Below are 23,665 nucleotides of genomic sequence, written 5' to 3'. Positions count from 1 at the left end.
CTATTGAGGAAGGCGATCACATTGGTGCCTTGCTTAATGACTGCAACATTTTACAACTGTGATGGGCAGACTCTATTACAGTCATAATTTGAGGACTATCTATAAAATAACAATTTTATTATGCATCAGAATATGACTGGACAAGTCATAAATGTATTGCTCTAGTACAGGGGTGTCAAACTCACATCTTTACAGCATCATCATGTGACGTATCACAACTTTTTTCCCCCTTCACTAAACGGGGCATGGGCATGGCCAGTGTGTGAAGCATCTGGGCCACGGGCTGCGAGTTTAACAACCCTGCTCTAGGAACTAAAATACATATACACATAATGAATCTTTAAAATAGAAAATAACTTTACTAACGCTAATTATTAACAGCAGTACTGAATATTTGAAAAAACATTGAAAAGTGTTTTAACCTGGAAATCTTAAGAAATCTGATAGGAATAGTTTAAATTAATAATGTGCAAATTAGGTGGGATTGTGATTTATTCTTATAAATATTTTATAATAATGTTGTGTTAAGTCACCATGAATTTGGATGATTTGGTGGCATATATATTTAATCAATAACAACAACGATAGCACAAGATTCATGGATACATTTCTACAATATGTCTCAATTTGCATTTGTTGCCACCCTAATTATGGCCTTCACATGATAATCAGGAAAAAAAGGAAGCTGCAACATAAAAGAAAAGATAGTAAACCTCAATTGTGCAAGATGAGTTGTGTGTTTGCTGTCGCCTTTAACTATTATGGCTACTGAACAATAACAACAATAAATGAAATATTATTAAAATAACAAATTATCTTGACATTTACAACCTTTTACAATTTTAGACTACAGCTTTTATGAAGTGCCACATAACCATTTTATCAATTTATCTGTGATATATCCAGCTCCTGCTTAAGGCCTTAAGATAATATGCTAGCACTCCTTCCATTATTTTCTCCTAAACAACTTTGAGAGATAGGTTTGGTTGAAAGTGTATAATTGATTAAAAATCACCCACTGAGCTTCCATGGTTGGCGGTAGACTGCTCAGAGTACACTGAATGCTAATTCAAAATTTCTACCTAGTCAGACTTCAGGTCTTTTTTCACACTGCTATTCTCTTTGAAGAGGAATATTAGAGACTGCCTCATGTCTAGTTATCATAGAGGTGGATTCTTCTCTATATTACTACTGTCCCATTCTAGTAAGTCAACCACATCTGTTTGGAATCTTCCACTCACCAACTTAACCCTGACTCCACCTTCCTCTCCATTCTCTTTCCTTTTTCACATATTCCACTATACTCAGGAGACTCTCAACTTACAATGTGTAAAATAAAATGACATGTTTAAGCAATTACGTAGAATTTATCATGTGATAAATAACATAACGTAATGAACATAGCATAGAATAGCATAGCGTAGCATAGTGTAGCGTAACGTAACATAACATAACGTAACGTAACGTAACGTAACGTAACGTAACGTAACGTAACGTAACATAACATAACTTAACAACAAAAGTGACATAGCCTATGAATGTATATACAAATAAATGTCAACCTTGAACATTGGTGATTTACCTGGACAAACTCTTGAAGTTTTCTTAGCAATATTTTCAGAAATGTTTTGAACTGATTACCAGGTGGCTTCATTCTTAAAGTGGAACTAGAACTTAATCCCCTGATTTCTTTTGTTTTTAAGCATTATACCAAAGTGTCTGTAACTGATATTCTATTTTCAGGTAATTACTAAAACATACCTGTAGTTGCTACTAATTTATTCTAGAACTTTGTTTTAGAGATTAGATTATACAATACAAGTGCAAACAACTATATTTTGAAGAAAAAAGCAAGCTTCCATAAAATGCACAAAGCTGTGTGTTCCTTTAAAAGCTTAAAAACTTTACCTTGCTGAAGTCAACCGTACTGTTTTCTCTACTCCCTCCTGTTCCACTAATTTTAAATTCTCCATTTTTTCCAATATCCAAATTACCAGGTGCAGATTGTGGTGATGCTAAGAGCCCTAAAATTAGAATAAAGAAGCATATTTAAAATAACATTACCTAGAAATAGGCATGCTTACATAACAATTGTGGCAGCTTTCTAAAAGCAAATGTGAAAGTTAATAAATAAAAAGTGCATTAGTACCAAAATTGCCAAACAAGTTATTTTTTCTCGAAAACAATGAAAGCTTAAGTGTTAAAATTAGCTATTACCTAAATGATGGCCTTTTGCAAAATTCACCAAAAAGGTATTATTTTTAAATTTTAAAATGTGCATCTAACCACCAATGTGGATCATGCAATTACAAGAATGTTGTTATTTTACTGGAGTTCCCTGGAACAATCACGAAATAAAGAAAAATGTACTTTAGAATGCTTAAATAAATCCTATATCACAGTGAACCATTAGAAAGTTAGTAAACAACCATTAGTGCAGCCCTAAAGCAAGAAACTTTTAAAAGTAGGATCTGAGCCATGAATTCATTTATTTCTAAGTAAAGTTTGAATTAGGGGTGGAGGTTATTGTTTTACTCTGTATATTAGTGTTTTATATTTTGTAAGCCACCTAGAGTCATGGAAAGTGAGTGGGTGGTCATATAAATGTTCATATATATATATATATATGAAATTTATTCTTATGAACATAAGAAATAATAAAATTCAATTTTAAATGGTTGCTTACTTTTTATTTTAGTTTTACTTATTTGTATCCTGCCTTTCCTATTTTTATAAATAACTCAATGCCGAGAACATATCCCACACATCTTCCTCTTATTTTCCCACAACAGCAACCCTGTATGGTGAGTTGGGCCTAGAGAGAGAAAGCCCAGCTGGCTTTCATGGCCAAAGTAGGAAAATAATAGATATGTACATTATTCTGGAAGCAGAATGTTGCAGAGGATACCAAAATGTTCTGTTTCTCCACTGGACTGTAACATTCTAGCCAAATATCAGTTTTTGGACATGTTTAGGAAAGCAAACTGTAGGTTAATCTTCATGAGAAAAAATATTCATTGTATTCAATATATCAATTTTGTGTAACAGAGATCCATGACGTAATTGTTTTACACATCAGAATGAGAAACATGACAAACTTTTTATCATTTAAAATAGGAGTAGGAAATCTGTAGTTTTCCATATATTACTCAGCTGCTGTGGCCAGCATGGCCAATGGTAGATATAAGAAATACAGTTCAATATCTAAAGGCCCATAATAAAAATAATAAAAAAGCATGCCGAGGAGATGCAAACCTAGCAGAAGGCAATATGTAATATGAACATATATAATTTTGAGGGATGAACTGTATATATTAGGGAGTCTAAAACTTTGTGGTATCATGACCTCCTAAAAAAGTAAATGAATTTATCTGATCCCCTCCTGTTAGACTGCATTTTAGTCTGGCTCCTATTGTTAATAGTACTTGTTCTGCTTGAATAGATCCAGGAGACACCCCACCCCCCAAATGCTGGATGTCTGGACCAGTGTCAATAGCTCAGAGAATGCTCACATATCCAGACAGAGAAAGAGCAAGTACCCCCATAGTATATACCCTCTTTAAAAGTATTAAATAAATATAAACATTCTCAGCTATCTACTTCAGTGTGTTTCTGACTTGATTTTAGAGCTAATAACTTTGATCATTCTTGATAAATGAATTACAGCACAGATAGAACAGAATCTTCTGAAATTCTGTAATAACTTTGTAATGCTGCTTTGACCTCTTAAAAGAAATATGAGATATTATCTAACAAGTCAAAAAAATAGCAACTGATCTGGAAAAGAATTTATCAATGCTCATAAGCATTTTAATTCCATCACATTCAGATTACTAAAATAAACTTCACCTTGTACAGTACTACAAGTTTGACTAAGGCCAATAATTTAATAGTTGGTATACTATTACTTTATGAATGCCCTATTTTCAAACCCATTTCTAGGTAATAGCTGTTTGTTAACATAACAAACAAACAGCTATTATGTTTGTTTGTTAACATAACATAACAAACATATCTATAAAAGGCAGGATATTAAAATATATATTTCATGCCACTACAATTAACACTCTTAAGAAAAGCAAGAAATTAGTTTTCTAGTACATGTAGTACTTGACTTACAACCACAATTGAGCCCAAAATCTCTGTTGTTAAGTAAGACATTTGTTAAGTGAGTTTTGTCCCATTTTAGACCTTTCTTGCCTCAGTTGTTAAGTGAATCACTGCAGTTAGTTAGTATATCAGTTGTTAAGTAAATCTGTCTTTCCCATTGATTTTGCTTATCAGAAGGTTGCAAAAAGGAGTCATATGACCTTGGGACACAGCAACAGTCATAGATATGAACCAGTTGCCAAGTATCTGAATTTTGATCACATGATCATGGAGATGCTGCAAAGGTTGTAACTGTGATGAAATTGTAGCGGTCATAAGTCACTGCTATTGTAACTTTGAACTGCTGTAAATTAATTGTTGTAAGTCAAGAACTACCTGTAATAGGTCATTGACGTTCTTCCTTAGACACATGTAAATTTCCTTTTGTAGTTCAGTTTCTAACGGATAGTTAAAAATTTTTACTTTTCCTATTTTTCATACTGGCTTTAAATGATTTGGTCATTTCAGAATCACTTAAAAAGTGATTCAGAATCACTTAAAAAGTGAAATTTTTATTTTGATAGTTGGCACACAAGACCACAATCTACAGCTGATGTTGAACAAATTCTCTGAAGCTGCTATGCTATTTGGCCTGATTATAAGCCTGAACTGAAAAACTGAAATACTTCACCAGCCCATGCCAAATACTAAACCAATAGAACCAAAAATCACTGTTGATGACACCTAGCTGACAAATGTAAACAACTTCAAATACTTAGGAAACATCATCTTGATTGATGAATCTTTAGAGAAAGAAATCAACTTTAAGATCAGTAAGGTCAGCTAAGCATTGATGCTGGTGTGTACTAGAGTGCTCAATCAACACAAGATCCACATCAGAGACAGGAAGAAAGAGAGAGAAAGAGGGAGAAAAAGAGAGAGACAGAGGGAGAAAGACAGAAACAGAGGGAAAGAAAAAGAGATAGAGTGCCAAAGATTTATAGAATATTTTCAGCAAAATATGCTCAGGAGAATCAAGGTCATAATTTTTAATTACAAAATAAACACAGGTAATTTTTTAAAAATTGCAAATTGTAAATTCCAGAAGCAGAATGACAGCCTCATAAATAAAGGATGATTTCAACTTCCAGTTGATGTCGTAGTGCTATCTGACATGAAAAGTGGGGCTCCGCAAACTTGCACCAAATCCCTTCGTTTGAGGGCCCCATAAGGAGCTAAAGTCACCCTGTAGGGGTGCCCTGCAGGTCGTGGAGAGCGGTGGCTCTTCTGCTTGATCCAGGGCTAATTGCCTCTCATCCGACAACAAAGAGGAGAGGCACCCATTATGGCTGCCATGAAGCTGGGGCAGCCAAAGAAACAAAGACTGTTCTGGAATGGTATGGATGAACAGTGACTGGAACTGGGTGAGGTGACTTTTTTTTTTTTTTTTTTACCTGAAACATACCCTAAAGAAAATAAACTCTGGAAAAGGGACCTTTTGAAGAGTTTGTTTAAGCAGCAAATAATTACAGAGAGAAAATCGTAGATCCAAAAGAAAAGAAAAAGATATTAAGAAGAGAGTGCAATCTTTAAAAACACAGAAAGATTGGATCTCTAATTTTTATTGGCAATAAGGCAATTTAAAATGTTGGAGTGACTTTTCAGAATTTTGATTATTTGTTTGAATAAATATAAACAGAACTTGTTAGAATCTATGCAACGTTGAAATTAAATGGAAGGTGCCATCTACTGGTGAATGGAATACATTATATTTCTACAAACCTGAGAAAAATACTGATAAGACAGAGGAGAAAGTGGAAATAATACCTGGAGGACTGCTGTGCTATCTATTGTCTTATCTATTCCATGACTACAGGAGCTCTAATGTTGAAAATACAGAAGACATCTAAATAAAATGACTTTTAAATATCAGGAGTTATGATTGAACTTATAGCGGGGACTTAAGGAGACATTTGGAAATTTCCTGGATTACCTAAAAAGAGCTAAATTGACTAACTGTCAGGATTCCAAGTAACACCCCCAATGAAAGAAGACTCAGAGGCTAGGAATTCCTCAAAGTTCCATTTTATTAGAGATGTCATATTGGCACATCTGGGAAAATCCAAATCTGAAAGCTTCCATGTTTTCCCCATCCACAGGAAAGTTCAAGTCCCTGCCCAACACCTACATGTTCATCACATGGCCCAATCAATGCACTGTCCCAACTGGAGATGCCTCCCAGGCACACCACTCCAGGTGCACCAGGTGCAGGGCAAGATGTCCTTGACTCTCAAAGAAAGGAATGTTATGACTATATATGTGATATAGTCATATATATATGTGACTATATGTTATGTCATATATATGACATAACATATAGTCATATATATAAGATATATATGACTATATATCTTCCCTGCTCCATACAATCTGCCCTCCCAGTTTCCCATAGCATTAAATGTGGCAGGCCTGAAGATCCAAAGCAAAAGATGGCTTCCAGGCCTAACACTAACTGTGGGACATAAAGAACCATATTACTGTATTTCCAGAGAAGCAACATCAGGACTGAGTAAATGGTTTCCAGATCGACTTTCTGAGGGCAAAAATAATTGAGACTCTGGGGCAGTGATAGAACATTGACAAACTACTGAGCGATATTTGGACTTATCAAAAAAGAAGGCAAGATGTTTCATCAGGGGAAAATAAGTGGGTTGCAAAAAGAATTGGTGGTGATGTTTCAAAACATTCATGATACTATGAGAAGGAATCACAGGGAGATAATGGACTTAATGAATAACATATATGGGAAGTTAGAAAGTGCTCCACAAGGAATAATGAATAATGATCAAAAAGCCCACGAAATAGAGGAGACAATGGAGAGACCAGGGGAAAAGGCAGAATGAAATAAACAAACAAAACAAGAAGATAAGAGGGAGAAGGTAATAAAAAGTTACAAAGCACTTAAGGGAAAATACATGCTAAAAGACCAAAAAATGATACTAGATAAACAGAAAGGTATCTTTGAAAAGAAAATGGAGAGTTGGGTAGATCCTCTGGAGGTTTGGCAACAAAAGATAGTAGAGATGGAAGAAATACTTAAATTAAACAGGAAAGATGTAGATAGAGAAGAAGACCTAAGGGAGGAATTTGGGAGGCAAGTCAAAAAATGAATAAGAATTGAAATATTAAAATGGACAAGAGATGATGGATAGAGGAAATGTTTTGTAACACAAAATTGGCTTTACTAGGAGCTAGAATAGAGGCAGACATAAGAAATAGGGGGAATATTATTATGCATATTTTTATATAATATATTAAAAGTAATAGATAGATATAAAATTAGGGGTTGAAAGATGGTGATACTATGTAGATTCTAATTATACTCTTATTGTTATTAGAATGGGGGACTAAAATGTTGAACAATTAAATAATGAAGGCTTATATTTTAATACAAATATGTAAAAGAATATTATTACAATTTCATAAGTATGATTTAAATAACAAATAATAATAATACTATCATTACTACTTGTATTCAAATGAATGATACCCAGATGCCTCACTGTTCAGGTATTGATATTGATATATATTCAAAAAAATAAAATAAAATAAAAAAATAAATAAAGGATGCTTTGATTTAAAAAAGCATTGTTTTTAAATCAAAGCATATATAACATAATATTATAAAACTCTGTGTATGTTTGTATGGTCGTTAAACAGGGTGATAGAATGAAGTAGAACCAAAATAATTTGGATTTATAAATTGGAATTAATAATTGTCTTAAAAAATGTGCTATACTATCCATGCAATGAGGAAAAATGGAAAACATAGAAGGAAGAGAACTGGGAAATGGAAGCATCGTGAAAGCATTAGCAAAGGATGCTGGTTACAAATACCTAGGCATGTTGGAAGAAGATAACATCTTGAATGGAATAGTCAAAGAGTTAACACAAAAGGAATACATCAGGAGGGTCCACAAAATATTAAAATCAAAATTGAATGCTGGAAACATAATTAAAGCCATTAATACATGGGCAGTTCCAGTGATACGCTACCCAGCTGGAATCATCAACTGGACTGTGGCTGAAGTGGAAAACTTGGACTGGAAAACACATTTTGAATATGTACCACACTTTATATCCATGAAGTGACATAGACAGGTTGTACCTGCCAAGAAGAATAGAGGGCAAAGGGCTACTGCAAAGCCATCAAACTGTAGAAGAAGAAATGTGAAATTTGAATGATTATGTGAACCAAAGTACAGAAAGATTGCTGCAGGCTGTGAAAACAGAGAACATTATAAAAACAATAGAAACAAAGGCAGAATATAAGGAAAAATAGCTGGATGAGAGATTAAATGGATGGAAAACCAAAGCTTTGCATGGACAGCACTTGGAAAAACATTGAAGGAAAATATGATAACAACTTTACATGGGCATGGCTTAAAAGAGGAACCATCAAGAAAGAAACAGAAGGTTTAATACTTGCTGCTCAAGAACAAGCACTACAAACTAATGCCATGAAAGCGAAGATACAAAAATCCACCAACAATCCAAACTGCCAACTTTGCAATGACAAAGTTGAAACTGTTTCACACTTAATATTTGAGTGCAGCAAAATCGCACAAACTTATTACAAAGCTAGACATGATCGAGTTGCTAAATTAATCCACTGGTCATTATATAAAAAATACACCCTACCTTTATCCGAAAAGTCATGGGAACATGAAGTGGAAAAAGTTGCCAAAAATGAGATGGTGAAGATCTTGTGGGACTTTCGAATACAGACAGAACATCATTTGGAATGCAACATGCCAGATATCACGGTTATCGAGGGCCGAAGCATATAGTTTACTGATATCACTGTACCAGGAGACGACAGAGTCAAAGAAAAAGAACTGGAAAAAATCACGAAATATCGCGACCTGGCCATCAAAACTACACAGTTATGGATGAAACATGTAACAGTGATACCCATTGTCATGGGGGCACTTGGTACCATGTCCAAGAATTTTACAAAACACATCAAGAAATTGCAGCTTCCTTCAATAACACCAGTGGAACTGCAAAAAACTATGGTACTCAGAACATCGTATATTTTAAGAAGTTACTTGGTTGATACCTAGGACACTGGCAGCAACCCATATCAGTCATTAGCACCAGTCAGTGGTATTTGTGACACATTTTTAAATGTTCAGTTGACTGAGTTTCATGTTTAATGAATAAAAGTTTATAATAATAATAATACTAATAATAAATATTTGCAATGGACATACTTTTCCATAAGTTAATAGAAACCTCAAAGCCCAAATAAATGTGAAACATTAAATGTCTCAAATGATAGAACTCATTCAGGATAAAAACGAAAAAGTAAAAAAAGAAAGTAAATGGTTTCATCTTAATATGCTTGAGAGTCTATTACCAATAAATAGCAAGTCCACAATCAAACTTCAAGTACATATACAAACCTTAAATTACACCTTATAAAACATATCATAGGAAATGTGAAAGAGATGCAACTTCAAGCACTTAAAGGCATACAATTGGTAATCAAGTCTCCCTATCAATTCCTAGGGCATGGGCTTGGCAGGTTTCACCATGATCTAACTAGTACTTGTCATGCAGCAACCAAGTATCCTAGTATAAACAGAGACAAATGCCAAAGTATCTCTGCAAACATCATATAAAGGTAAAGGTTTCCTCTGTCAAGTCATGTCCGACTCTAGGGGCTGGTACTCATCTCCATTTCAGATGAAAAAGCCAGCACTGTCCAAAGACTCTTCTATGCTCATGTGACTAGCATGACTATATGCTATAAGGCCCACGGAATAATGTTACCTTCCCACCAAAATGGTACCTATTTATCTACTTGCATCTGCATGCTTTCAAACTGCTAAGTTGGCAGGAGGCAGAAGCATTTGAGGCAGAGAGACCTGCTCATAAAGAATGGTGGGGGGCTTAATGGCTTTCCCCTGAGATAAAGCAAATAAAGTGAGCTGTTTCAGGAGGCAACTGGACTTTCTTGTTTTTTCTTTTGAAGAGTACTGGGCCTAAGACAGAACCTTGTGGTACCCCACTGCTTACTTACCTCCATGCAGATGTAGTACTGTTAAGAACTACTCATTGAGTATAATTTGTCAGCCAGTTACAATTTCATCAGATACTGATGCTATCTATCCCACTTTTTTTTAGCTTACAAAGAAGTAGGCTGTGGTCTACCTTGTTGAATGCCCTGCTGAAGTCTAAGTATACTATGTCCACAGCATTTCGCTGGTCTACTAATTTAGTCACTATGTCAAAGAATGAAATAAGATTGGTTTGGCATGATCTATTTTTAACAAACCTGTGCTGACTTCTAGTTATTACTTTATTCGTTTCTATATTTTTACAGATCTGTTTTTTTATTATCTTTTCCAGATTATCTTTTCCAATAATCCTAGGAAGGTCCACTATAATTTCAAACAGCTGCCAAGCAACTGGTCATAGGTCAATATGTGTGCATGCCGGTGTGTGTATGTTAAAGATTGGAAAAATAATTCAGTATCAATTAAAGAGAACACTGTAGATGTGTAGAAATATATTTCTTGTTGAAATATAATTGCAATGTAATAATTATGAAATGCATACCCTAAAAAATTTCTGCTCAAAAGATATACAAACTGTTTCCTGTGTTTTAGCAATTGTAAGCAATTTATCTTACTTCATTATTCCTACATGATTTTTAAAGCCTAATTATAATCATGATAAGAAGGACAGTGTTCATCTTTCAAAACTACTCTGAAGGCTTCTTTAGCTAAAGGATAAAATGTTTTATATAACTTAGCAAATGAAGAAAAGGGTAACTTGAAACTGAATCAATGATTATGGTTAGATAGTCACATTTTAGCCAGAGTATTATTCTCTGGAGCTAACAAATATCTATGTATGAAAAGTACAGGAAATCTAAGAAAGAAGCATCATGCAAGAATTGTCCATATTCATACTACAAGAATTGGCTCATCACACGATTTATTTTTAGAACCTGCAGGGTTCTCTTTCTATTTAAATATCTCTTAAATATCTAATTGTTGTATCACATAGTATGAAATATTCTGTATTCCCATTCAGAGTCTCATGTAATGCGCAAAATAGCATTAATAATTACTAGTATACTACTGTAATATTGAAATTAGGTAAAAATTTCACAACAGAGATCATGATATTTGGGTTCTTAGTGGATCTTCTCTATGGGAATTAGGAGTTTTGAAAATGAGAAAAAGGCCACCATTTTGTAGTTTACAAATGTGTAACTTATCCAACACACACACACAAAAACTTTTTTTATCTTTTAAAGCAGGAGCACTTGCTGAATGAACACATTTTGTTAAGAAATAAAAACAAGTATGGAGAAATGTTCACACATGTAATTGCTTTCAATGTATTAATATTTATGTTAATATTAAGGATCAAATCTTTTATTTATTTCAAAATACCAAATAAAGTTCTCCAAGAAAATATCACGTAAAAATAATGAGGCATGCAAACAAATAGCAGACTGATGTACAATTTATGGGTGCTAAAGCTGTGTGATTAAAATTTTTGCAGTGGGAGTGATTCAGCTGCAGAAAGCACCACACATGGATAATTTGAGTTCAAATAGTTGCCTGGTGTTATGTCACTATTTTCCTCTGTCCTCTTCTTGCCTTCCTGAGCTTCTAAATCTTCCTCAGGTGGATGAATTACTACTTTAGGGATATCATCATTAGAAGGAGACACCTGATGCTCGATTGGCTGGAAATTTGTGGTTCCCTTAGAATCACACTTAGGACTGGAAGGCGGAGTGCTTTGTGGGGTAGGTAAAGGGGTTGTACTCCTTGAGGTTGTTGGAGATCCAGGAAGTAGGTAATTGAGAAGAAGGGACAAACGATTCTCTCCTTTCAGGGAAATATTTGAGGCAGAGAGACCTGCTCGTAAAGAATGGCGGGAGGCTGAAAGGCCTTCCCCTGAGATAAAACAAAGTGAGGAAAATATTCAGCAGAAACATAACATCATATCATCTGATACTATACAAGATTTTAAGGGCAATATTTCATAGGTGAGATAAGCAACATATTGAGTGCTAAGCAGAATTTTAGATGTTAAAAAAGTCAGCATACAGTATATTTACACATAATGAACATTTAAAAGTCATATATAGATATAGATATAAATTGTGATTAATTCAGTTCAACAGCTTTGAAGAAAATATAAACATAAACCATTCACAGGATTGATTTATGAATGGAATTAATCCTCCCCCAAATCACAGAATGTTAATAGTTTTTACAGTGTAACCAGAATGCTATGCTTATAATAGAAATATATTTTGAATATGAAATAAAATATTAAGATTCTTTCTTATTTCAGAAAATATGCAGTGAACAAAAAATGCATGTCTATATGAATGAGTAATAAATTGATAACCAATAGCCTTACCACAACTATAAAAATGCATATGACAGTTCCAAACAGATGTAACCTCACAATAGAATAAAGGATAAATACTTAGATGAGCATCTTTTAAAAACCTGCATTTATTATAGTTTCTAATTATAATGAACAATTCACTGGAAAGTTATTCAATTTCTGGTTAGCAATTTGGATCTTTAGACATTTTACACCAAATTAAGTAATCTGAGAAAAGTAAATTCTTCAAAAGCCAACAAAGTTGCAGCAATCAGAATAAAAAATTCAAATAACACAATTAAAATGAAAATTACCTGAAAAGGTGATAGACTTCCAGAATATCAGAAATTACTCCAATTGTGACAGGAAGGAGCAATCAGTGAATAAAGAGCACATAACCTGTATATCCTATAATATTATATTTCTATAATAAATCATATATCTGAGATATATAATATTCACAATTGCAAAATCAGGATATCTTTTTAGGCAAAAAACACCCCCCCCTCCAAATTTGACTGCTTAATTAGTATTAAAGGAAAGCTAACGTCAACACTGTCATTAAAAAAAAATCTGATTTTACTGAAAATGATGGCAGGAAGATGCAGAAACCAGGGAGAAATAGACACCACACATGTAACAAAATAGTCACAGCTTTTCTACATATATCATGCTTTAGGGTACTAGAAAGACAAAAGTTCACTGACGCAATAATTGCCCTAAACTTTCTGAGTTCAAAAGGTACAAATATAATTTTATTTTCTGCACAATTGTTCTTACAATTATTATTTGCTGGAAAAGAATTCTGATCTTATTTTTGCATTTGCTGACTTTTCTCACATCTCTGCATTATATTATTAAACCATAAAATAACTGGATGCCACAACTTATCTCACCATTTCTTTCAAGCAAGAGAGGGTCAGAATGTTTCTTGCCTATATCTGCAAAGGATCGGACGAGGGGAATCCGATTACTAAACTTTTTTTCATTCTGATGATGATGTCTTTTCAGAAGGGCTTCTCTGACATTTTCTCTCATTGACTCATCAAGGTGGCCAGAAGCTATCATGTTGTCCAACACCATGTCTACAAAGGAGAAATGAAATTTAAAATAAATATGAAAGATTGATATAACTGAGAAACATCTTCAAGCCTTGGATATGTAGGAAATGTTTAATAAGAATAAGAAATGTTTGGTTATTAGGAGCCCTGGTGGCACAGTGGACTAAACTGCTGTTAAAGTAGCACTTAATTGCCAGCTGCCTGCAATTACTGCAAGTTCAATTCTCACCAGGCTCAAGGTTGACTCAGCCTTCCATCCTTTCGAGGTAGGTCAAATGAGGACCCGATTTGTGGGGGCAATAAGCTGACTTTGTATAAAATATAGCACTGCTTAGGGTGGGCCAAAAAGCCCTACTAAGCAGGTATATACAAAAGTATGAAGGCTATTGCTTAATGCATTGTAAGCCGCCCTGAGTCTCCGGAGAAGGGCGGCATATAAATTGAACTAATAAATAAATTAATTAATTAATTAAAATGTTTAGGGCTAAACCATACCAAAAACGGAGTACACTTATGATTCTCTGTTTTATTCAGCTGCTGGGATTTTGTAGACATAGATTTTCCTTAGGATATTTATTGTGTTTTGGTATTTTCAGGAAGTGAAGGGAAAAGAAGAAGAAAAAAAAATCCTGCATAATTCAACAATGCAACAACTACCCACTGGTTGCTGCTTGCCAAAAGTTAATTTCCAGAATTTCCAGCAACAGTTAAACCACTTCAAGAATTCCATCCACCCATCTGGAACATATCCAAATCAAGGAAAGCTACTTTGAATCATAATATTTGGTGTAAACCTAAAAATATTAGCTTAGTGATGGTCTGTTACAATTCATAATGGAGCTTGAAAGTCACTAGAGGAATGAGCGTGTGCTAGGTCAAAAAATTATGATTTGAAAAAAGAAAAGCTTCTATCTTAAACCAAGCAGAATTAAATAATATCCTTGTCTCTGCTTCCAATGAAAGCTATCTCTAAAGCCATGAAAAAGATGGTGAAATACAAATGTCTGACTTAATTTATATCCTGCTGGGCTGCACCAAGATTTTGAAATATCATAGCAATATTGTCAACAAAAATTAAAGTACAGAATTCCTTTGTTTTTTTGCAAACATAAGACACAAATATATTTTAATTACTTTACAAAACATATAAAACAGATTAAAATAAAATCTTAAGTAAAATATGTTACCTGCTATTTCGTCCAGTGAATTGGCTCTCATATCTAACATGACCGTTCCATTTAAAATGCAACTTCTCAATTCAAACAGACTATGAAGAGACAAAGTAGCCACATAAGGTTTGCTCCACCGCTCACCACCATCTTCAACATCTTCTTCAAATTTTAGCCATCTGCAATATATATAAGTATAATGAACTTGTATAGTAAGACAAGTCTTAGTTTTTTAAATATGAACATTGTGTTCACAGTTTACATTGATATCTTAAATTTAAGCTTTTTCAATTGTCTCAATTTCTGAAATCTGTATTTGATCTATACTTTTCCAGGTATCCTATACAATTTAGTAACTTGTTTTTAAAAAGACTTAGAGATTAATATTTGTCTATGCAGAATTAAAGTCCAGATTTCAATGGAACCATGTGTAGGATTCCACTTTCATTTTAGCTTACTTTTTCAATGTTGCAAAAAGACAGTGATTTTACAAAAATGTGAAAAAACTCAACTTAGACAAAGCAATAATAACTATAGCCAGAAGAAATATACTTAGGGGTTTTGAAACTTCAGTTACTTAATGGCATTCAAATATTCAAATGTATGCCATTTCTCTTAATTTATTATTATGAATGAAAAGCAAAAGGAAATTATCTTCCAAGTTACCTGGCAGTTTCTTTCCATTCATATTCTTCTCCTTCTCTAAAACAAAGTTCATCCATTTCAGTAAAAAGATCATGTGGAATGTGTTCTTCATCATCATCCTCTGTACCAAGGATAAATTGCACTCTCTGGGATGGTGTGTCTTGATGAAAATTGAATTTTAGACACTTGTTCAGTAAATATCTACATTCTTATCCATATCAACACATTACCAATCATAAATTTATTTCTGAAAGAATAGGGCAGAATAAGAAAGAATCCCACTCCTGGATCGCCGAGAAACAATCATTCAGTTTACATCTAATAGTGCCCGGGGCTATAATATAGTGGACATTATCCTCCTGCTATAGACCAGATTAATGTTTAAAACTTTGTTTCACTTGTTACACGACATTTCTATTTGGATTACAGATGTGCAGTTAAAAAAATTCGCTTGAACATACCCTAATACATCCCAACATTTGCATTGCATTTAGAGGCAATTCTGCCAAATACATGTGTAAAAAGAGCATATCATATTATAGCATATAAAAGGCCTTTCAATCCATTCCAAATGTTTAAGATTCAGAACACAACTAACAAGTTTTAACCGCAACTACATTTGCTGAACAAAATGAAAGATATTATGGATAAATAATGGCAATGGAACAATTTATTAGTGGCATGTAAGGGAAGCAAATACTCTGGAAGTTTTGTTCCACTACCCGAGACCAGTATGATGATGACAGAAATCTTAAGATTATGAATCACATTAGTGATTTCCAGGTTTATACTACCAATTTTTGCTGTACTTTTCAAAGGCCACAGTTACTGAAGAAAATCTGTTAACATGTAGTGCTTTTTAGAAGTATGAGAGGAAGCTTCATTAACAAGTCACCCTTAAAAATCACAATCATCACCTTTCTAGGAAGTCAGTAGTGATTTAGGAGTAAAATCCTTGCCTATGTAAACATATGATAGGGAAATAGTCTGCTCTAATCAGTGCTTAATTTTCTAGAAACCATTGTCTGGGGAGCACAATTAAATGAAGTCAAGAAAATTTTGGATGGGAAAGAGGCAGAAAGAAAAATGGCAGAACCCCAAGAAATGAAAATCAAAAGCCTGTCTTGTAAAGAGGACCTACTTTTCCTGTTTTTGAGATAGAGCTAGTCTCAAGGGCAGAGCAGCTCTTTCCCTGAAAAAGCAATAATGAGATCAAGACTCTGACAATCTCTCCCAGGAAGGCAAATTGTACACAATACATTTAGGAAACTAGAAAAAAGCTGTTTTTTAACCGAATTACATTTTTTACTTTTATTTATTAAATTTTGCTGCCCATCTTGTCATAAGGCATGTTGGCATACCATGTTGGTATGCCAACATGACAAACATGAACCTATTTTAGATTAATTATAAATGTAAAGTATTAACAAAGTTCTTACCATAAGAAGGAGATTCCCGCCCATCTTCTCTATCAGTCTCCTTTTCTTTTCTTCGTCTATGACGTTTATGACCATGATGTCTATGACGGCGTCGACCTTGTTTTCCAAAGGGCACGTGCACACCAATATATACAGCTCTATGACCTTAACCAAAACATTATTCAATATATTAAAAATGTAAAAGAATTAATTTGTCCCAAAAAAGAGAAAAACACAGAGCATACTACAGGCTTATAAAACAAATTTGATTTGCTGGATATCCACTGTTGAAAAGAAGATCAAACAGGCAACAAAAATGATTTACCAGATCTGCTAGTTTAGGATTATTTAACTTTTTTACCTTAAGGTTTTAAAGGCAGAAATGAAAATGTTATCCAAAAGTTTCATATTGTAATTCATTGTTTTTATTATTAGAAATAAAATATTTATTTTTTAATGAAAATCCAGTGTCTCTGTTGTTACCGAGATCCAAGTAGTGATTACCAAACACGATTCAGTCCTGAACAAACTTATTTTATTAAAACAGCTGAGAATTAATTCATTCTCAGCTTAGCCCAAAACAAATTCTTCCTAACCAGTCTGTTGGCCTTATCACCAACCTTTGATGACTTTGGTAACCTGCCAAAGGCTTTTCTTGGCAAAACCCCCACAAAGTTCAAGGCGCTGAAAAGAAGCACTGGAATCAACATTGTTTTTCTACACAGAACCCAATGGCTCGTTGCTGCTCTTTTAAGCCTTATGGGAGTGGCCAATCATCTCTGGCCTTACTCCCAAATTGTCCTTTTTGCTTCAGCTGCTTTTGCCTTCTGGCAATTCTTCGCATGCGTGCACTAGGAACATGCTCGTCCTGTTTCTCTACCTCTCTGCTGTCCGCCTCTGGAGGCTCCAGAGTCTGTGCATCGCTCCCAGATGGCCCTGGCCCCATCTCTGCCTCCAATGCAGAGCCCTCCTCTGGGCCTTCCCCTGACTCCAGAAGTGGCCCATTGTCCTCTCCGGCCTCCTCACTGTCTGATTCCGCTGCCAGGTCTGCAGGCTGCTGGCAGACCACAACAGCGTCTTCCCCTGTTTATTTTTATATTTAATATAAAAGTTTATTTTTATATTTAATATTTCTGAATTTCCCATGTGCCTCAAAGTGGGACTCTCAGTGGTATATAATAAAGTATCAAAATATAAAACACTGTAAAAATTAAAATGTTAAAATTTCAATTTAAAAATTATTAAAAAAATTAAGGAGGCAAGAACCTGTTAAAAATTAGTTGACAAATGCAAGGGGTAGATTCAAGGCACCAACCAACCCCACTTTTTGCTCCTTTGGGTTTCCTATGCATGGCCGCAGGGCCATGTTTTAACCCCCTTTTCAGAAGGCCAGGAATGTGGAGCCTGTCTCACCTTTGGGAGAAGAATATTCCATTGGGCAAGAGCAATGGCAGAGAAGGCTCTCTCCCTAGACCCTCAGACGGGGTCTGCAACATATCTGTCTGCTTGACAGGGTGGGATGGGTTAATGTGATAGGACGAAGCAGGTTCTACAGGAAGCTGGCTCCATGCCACCCAGGGCTTTATAGGTCATAACCAACATCTTGAATTGGTTTGCCAGAAGCAAACTAGCACCCAATGCAGTTTGTGGAGCAGAGATGTTATATGTATATAACAGAGATGTTATATTCTTTGGATACCCAATATAGCTCATGCAATGGCACTTTGCACGAGCTAGGATGTTTTCAGATGCTTTCCAAGAGTAGTCCCATGTAGAATGCATTATAGTAGTCTCAAACGGGAGATGACTAAGGCACGAGTAAGTGGAAAGCTCCCCTCTCCAGGAAAGGGTGTAACTGGCACACAGCATGAAGTTGAGCCCTCCTAACCATAATTGCACTTGCTCTTCAAGCAGGAGCTATGACCCCAAGAGGACCACCAAGTTACGCATCAGATCTGTCTGGGGTAGTGTAAATCCATTCAAAACCAAAGATGATAAACTCCTGGATACAGAGGGGCTCACTCATAGCCACTCCATCTTATCAGGGTTCAGATGAAGTCTGTTGTTCCCCCTTCAGGCCCCCAAAACCTCCAGATTCTATGAAAGAACATCCAATGCATAACTCACTTCACCCAGGAGGGAGATATATAATTGGGTATCATTAGCATAGTGGTGATACCTCATCCTGTAGTGATGGAGTATCTCACCTTGTGGTTTCATATAGATGTTAAAAAGGAGTGGAGAAAGCATCGAGCCCTGTGGCACCCTCCAAAGTTGGAGTTGGGAGCTGACCTCTTGCTTACTATTAACTTCAATTGGGACTAGCCTCGGAGGAAAGTGGTGAACCAGCACAAAACTATGTCAACCACCCCAATTCTCTAAGTCATCCAAAAAAGATATCAAAGCCACCAAAAAGTCAAGGAGAGCAAGGAGAGATGCCCCATCTCCATCCCACACCTGCAGAGATCATCCAGGAGTGAAACCAATGCAGTATTGGTTCCATGTCCAGGCCTGAACCCTGACTGGAAAGTGTCCAGATAATCCATTTCCTTCAGGGTTCTCTGGAGTTGCAATGCCACTACCTTTCTCAACCAAAAAAGAAAGATGAGAGACGGGGCAAAAATTGTCCAGAATGCTAGAGTCCAGAAATGGCTTCTTAAGTAGGGGGCACACCGCTCCAACAAGGATGAATTCACCATGACTTGGACCCATCATATATCACCTCCCATGTGATCCATAAAATTGCACGATGAAGATCCTTTGAATTTAAAATTTAACCTCTGAACATAGAAATGTAAGTCTTTGATACCTTATCATTTGTTTTGTTTCAGATTTCATTTTTCTCTGCAATGAAGATTCTAAACTAGTCAACTAATATTTAGCCAAAGTTAATTGACAACTGGATTAAGTGCCTTAAGACTATGATTTATTGATGAGCCTAAGTGGGAAGCTTAATTGCCCAATCACAATCCTACTGTCACCACCAAGGGATCAACAACATACCGGCTCTGAAACTTCCCATATTAATCAAGTTCAGAGGTGGGTTTCTACCAGTTCAGGAAAACTGGTAGTGGTGGAGGGGGAACGCTCTGCCCACCCGCCTGGACATCATCACGGAAGCAAAGTGAGCAAGTGCACATGCGCGCTCCCAGTTCCAAACCGGTAACGAAGGTAAGTGGAACCCACTACTGATCAAGTTACCAATGTCTTCCTATAATATTAGTACCAATTACCATGTTTCCCTGAATACAGGACATGTCCCGAAAATAAGGCCAAGCCTAATTTTTGGGGTGGGCATATACACCCAAAAATAAGCCTTAGTGAAGGGGTGGGCAGGGCCAGCACAGGGGGCAACCCTTCCCTTCCCTAGTCACCTCCTGGAGGTTCAGCCCCTTAATTGCTGCCCGCTGATCAGCTGAATCAGCGAGGGCTGTGCAACTCGGCCCAGATTTCCTGCCGATCTTTCTTTACTTGGGATCACAGACACACATTCCCCAAAATGCTCCATCCGAAGCTTTCAGCTTTGCAATTCTGGAAGGAGCGTCTGTGTTGCGATCCCAAAGAAAGAATGGTGTGTGTGTGTGTGAGAGAGAGGGGGGGGGAGAGGGAGGAAGATAGAGAAACTGCTGTGACATTTCTCCAAAACAGTGACTGGCCAGAAAAGGGCACATTCACCCTAAGCAAATGGGCACGCTGTGGGAGCCTCGGGCCAGGGAGGCAGCGACCAAAAGCGGCGAGGCTCTGGAGGAGTTTGGGGCACTGTTATGAGCAAATTTGTGTGCTCCTCTTGGCCAGTTTAGCTCGAGGGGCAGAGAAGCTGCATGATTGGAATGCTTGGAGAGGGACAGCCGAAGGGGAGTGCCACACTAGGCCTTTAAGCAGGGTGGGCCTTTGAGGAGGAAGGGAAGCCACCACTTCACCCAAGGACAGCCTCCCTACTTGGAAGCAGAGGATGGGGAGGGCCTGTTTCTAGCGATCAGCAAAGGCTCGCACTTGGGAGGCTGTGCCCGCCCCGCCCCGCCGCACAATGCAGGCTCAGCTGCCCCTGCACAGCGGGTACTTCCACCCAGTGCTTTGCTCGTGGCAGGCGATGGCTGCCCCACTCACCACCAGCACCTCATCTATCCAATCTTCCTGGTTCCCCTCCACCATTTCTCTTTTTCTCTCTCTCTTTTGCTCACACACACACAGACAGAGAGAGGAAGACAAAGTGGTTGAAAAGTGTTTGGGTACCCAATAGGCGCCGACCTGCATTGTCAAATGTTTGGGATGCTGAGTGCCGGCCTGTATACCTATTCAGTGCTGCAGGGGCCGGGCTACAGCTACACTGGCTCAGTGGTGGCCACTGAAACTCTCATGCCAGCTCTGCGCACAGCTGGCCTGAGAACTGCAGTACCCACCAGACTCAGGATTGTAACCTGGCACCTGCAGCACCAAGTAGGCAGGCAGGCTTGGGCTCAGTAGCCCAAAGGAGACGCCTTCCTGCCGGAGTTGCGTGTCCAGCCAGGGAGCGGTTCCAGGACTGCCCAATTCTCAATCAGCCGGTTGCATAGTAGGAGAGGGCTTCCTGCCCACCTGAAAGAGAGGCTGGGTTGCGTAAAGGGGCTTTTCCCCCCCAAGACCCTCTCAAGCGCCGGCCTGCAGGCTCCACCCCAGGGAGCCTCAATCGTGGCATGCTCTTGCCAACTGATTGAAGTAAAACTGTTCTTGAAGGGGGCACGAGACGCGTGGAGCCTCCTGCTGCTTTTGCAGCCTCAATCAGCTGCAAAAGCAGCCATGATTCTCGCCATCTTTTCTCTTGCCAAGCATGGCAGGGCTTCCTGCCCCTCGCTTCTCCTCCTCCCCACCTGCCACCCCCAAATTGTGCCGCAAAATAAGGGCCAAGCCCTTATTTTGGGCTTCAAAAAAATATAAGACAGGGTCTTATTTTCAGGGAAACATGGTAGTAAGCCAGATAGACCACAGACACAGCCTTCATTCCCAGGCCCAAATCCTAAAGAAACTGCAGCAGACATAGGCTACTAAAACCACGTATCTATCTCCTGATAAATATAATGGGAATCCAAGCAAATTTACTGGGAATCCAAGAAAATATCTTCATCATTCACTATGAAACCCCTCCATCCCCATATATAGAGAGAAGTATGGACACTTTTTATTTGCTGCACTGGTTGCGGTCAGGCTTCCCGATTCAATGCAAAATTGGTACTTATTTATAAACCTCTTCATGGGGTCAGATTGCTTGCAGGACCATCTCCCCCCAATTGTATCTACCTGTCCTGTTACAAGTAATCTTTGGGTTAAAATGGCAAAAGTGACTGAGATTGTCATCACTAAGGCAATGCAGTCGTAAAGCTGAAAGCCACATGATTGTATCACTTAGTTACACCAAAAACAGCCTTCCCGGTTACCATTATAATCCAGGACCAGTTTTATAATAAATTTCATCTTGTTTTTAATCATTGTTGGCCACTCAAGAGTCATGTATACATTTGAGATAGGTGGTCATGTCAAATGAATGAATGAACTAATGAATGAATGAATGAATGAATGAATGAATGAATGAATGAATGACGCTATTTCCCTGAGACCTGATTACTTCTCTCCTCTGACCACATTTATATGATTAGAATAGCAATAGGAATAGCACTTAGACTTATATACCGCTCCATAGTGCTTTATAACAGTCTGTCAGAAGTTTATAATGTCAACATATTGCTCCCAATAATCTGGGTCCTCATTTTACTAACTTCAGAAGGATGAGGGGCTGAATCAACTTCAAACCCTGTCAGGATCAAATTCAGACTGTGGGCAAAATTAGCCTGCAAAACTGTATTCTAACCACTGAGCTACCAAGAAGATAGAATGTATGGTTATGCAAATATTATAAGGACCTATAGAGTGGTTAATTCCCTTTTGGTTTACAGCCATCTACATTTTGATAATTGCACAAATGGCATACTTGTGTATGGCATACCAGAAAGCTGACTCGGAGGTTCCTGTAATAAGCAATCTAGAAGTATCTAAAGTCAAAAGGATATGAATTAATTGGGTCACAACCTGAAGAGAACACTTCCAGAATAAGGTTTGAGGTGCCATGACGACACTCGTATCATTCTAATATTATGCCAGAGGCACAGGGAATGCCTATTATAGGTGAGAAGCTTACTCCTGCAAAGTTTTCAAAAGTTCAAAAGCCATTAAGATAACTAAGAAGAAATGTCATTAGTATTACTACAACCTAATTAAGGAAATTAATAAAGTAAATAAATAAACAAAAAAGCAAGGTAAAATTCAATTTATTTATTAGTGACAAAGCCAAGTTTATATCTACCATAGTAACCGCCACAATGTTTTTGAAGATTTTTTTATTATCAGCTTTAGACTTTTTCCAGATACATTATAATTTTTTCTCCTTTACCAAAGTAAGGGCATTTATCCTTCTCCCATCATCTGACACTACACTAACTGACAGCTTATTTTTATATTAGCTTAAGAAATATCCTAATGTCAGGTTAAATTTCTGATAACTTAATTAAACTAATGTTACTGGGAAGAAATAAGAACTGACAATGTTTTGAAAGCTGCACTAAATTTTAAAAGCGTTCAGAGAAACATGTTTCCCTTAAGGTTTTTCAGTACAATCAGAATTAAACCGTTTCTTCAAAACTAAGTTTCTTTTCTCCACAATGGATGAATGGCTGCAAAAACTGATGAAGTTAGCAGAGATGGCTAAATTGACTGCTTTGATTAAAGAAAAAAACACAAATACCTTTATGTCTACTTGGAAACCACTTCTGGACTTTGTGCTTGAGATGGAAAAAAAAGAAACTTTGATTTTGGGTTTTACAGTTTAGAT

The 23,665-nt window shown here is 36.7% G+C and overlaps 1 protein-coding gene across 11 annotated transcripts in view; it reads right to left on the bottom strand.

Moving 5' to 3' along the window:
- Positions 1-23,665, bottom strand: part of SLC4A7 (solute carrier family 4 member 7) — a 128,820-nt gene that overhangs the window by 59,750 nt on the left and 45,405 nt on the right. For 7 of the 11 annotated variants that reach the window (XM_034403929.3, XM_034403933.3, XM_034403932.3 and 4 more), the window contains 6 exons: positions 16,828-16,971; positions 15,410-15,548; positions 14,762-14,922; positions 13,410-13,598; positions 11,733-12,071; positions 1,909-2,024 (listed from right to left, as the gene is read on the bottom strand). In XM_034403929.3, coding sequence (XP_034259820.1) covers positions 1,909-2,024; positions 11,733-12,071; positions 13,410-13,598; positions 14,762-14,922; positions 15,410-15,548; positions 16,828-16,971 — 1,088 coding nt within the window. The remainder of the gene's footprint in view (positions 1-1,908; positions 2,025-11,732; positions 12,072-13,409; positions 13,599-14,761; positions 14,923-15,409; positions 15,549-16,827; positions 16,972-23,665) is intronic. The other 4 variants (XM_034403934.3, XM_034403935.3, XM_087892549.1 and 1 more) reach the window with 1 other exon arrangement.

This window comes from Pantherophis guttatus, chromosome 4, assembly GCF_059756535.1.
Source record: "Pantherophis guttatus breed Tessera chromosome 4, ASM5975653v1, whole genome shotgun sequence".
In the NCBI taxonomy this organism is placed as follows: Eukaryota; Metazoa; Chordata; class Lepidosauria; order Squamata; family Colubridae; genus Pantherophis; species Pantherophis guttatus.
This window is presented reverse-complemented; position numbering and strand designations above follow the sequence as displayed.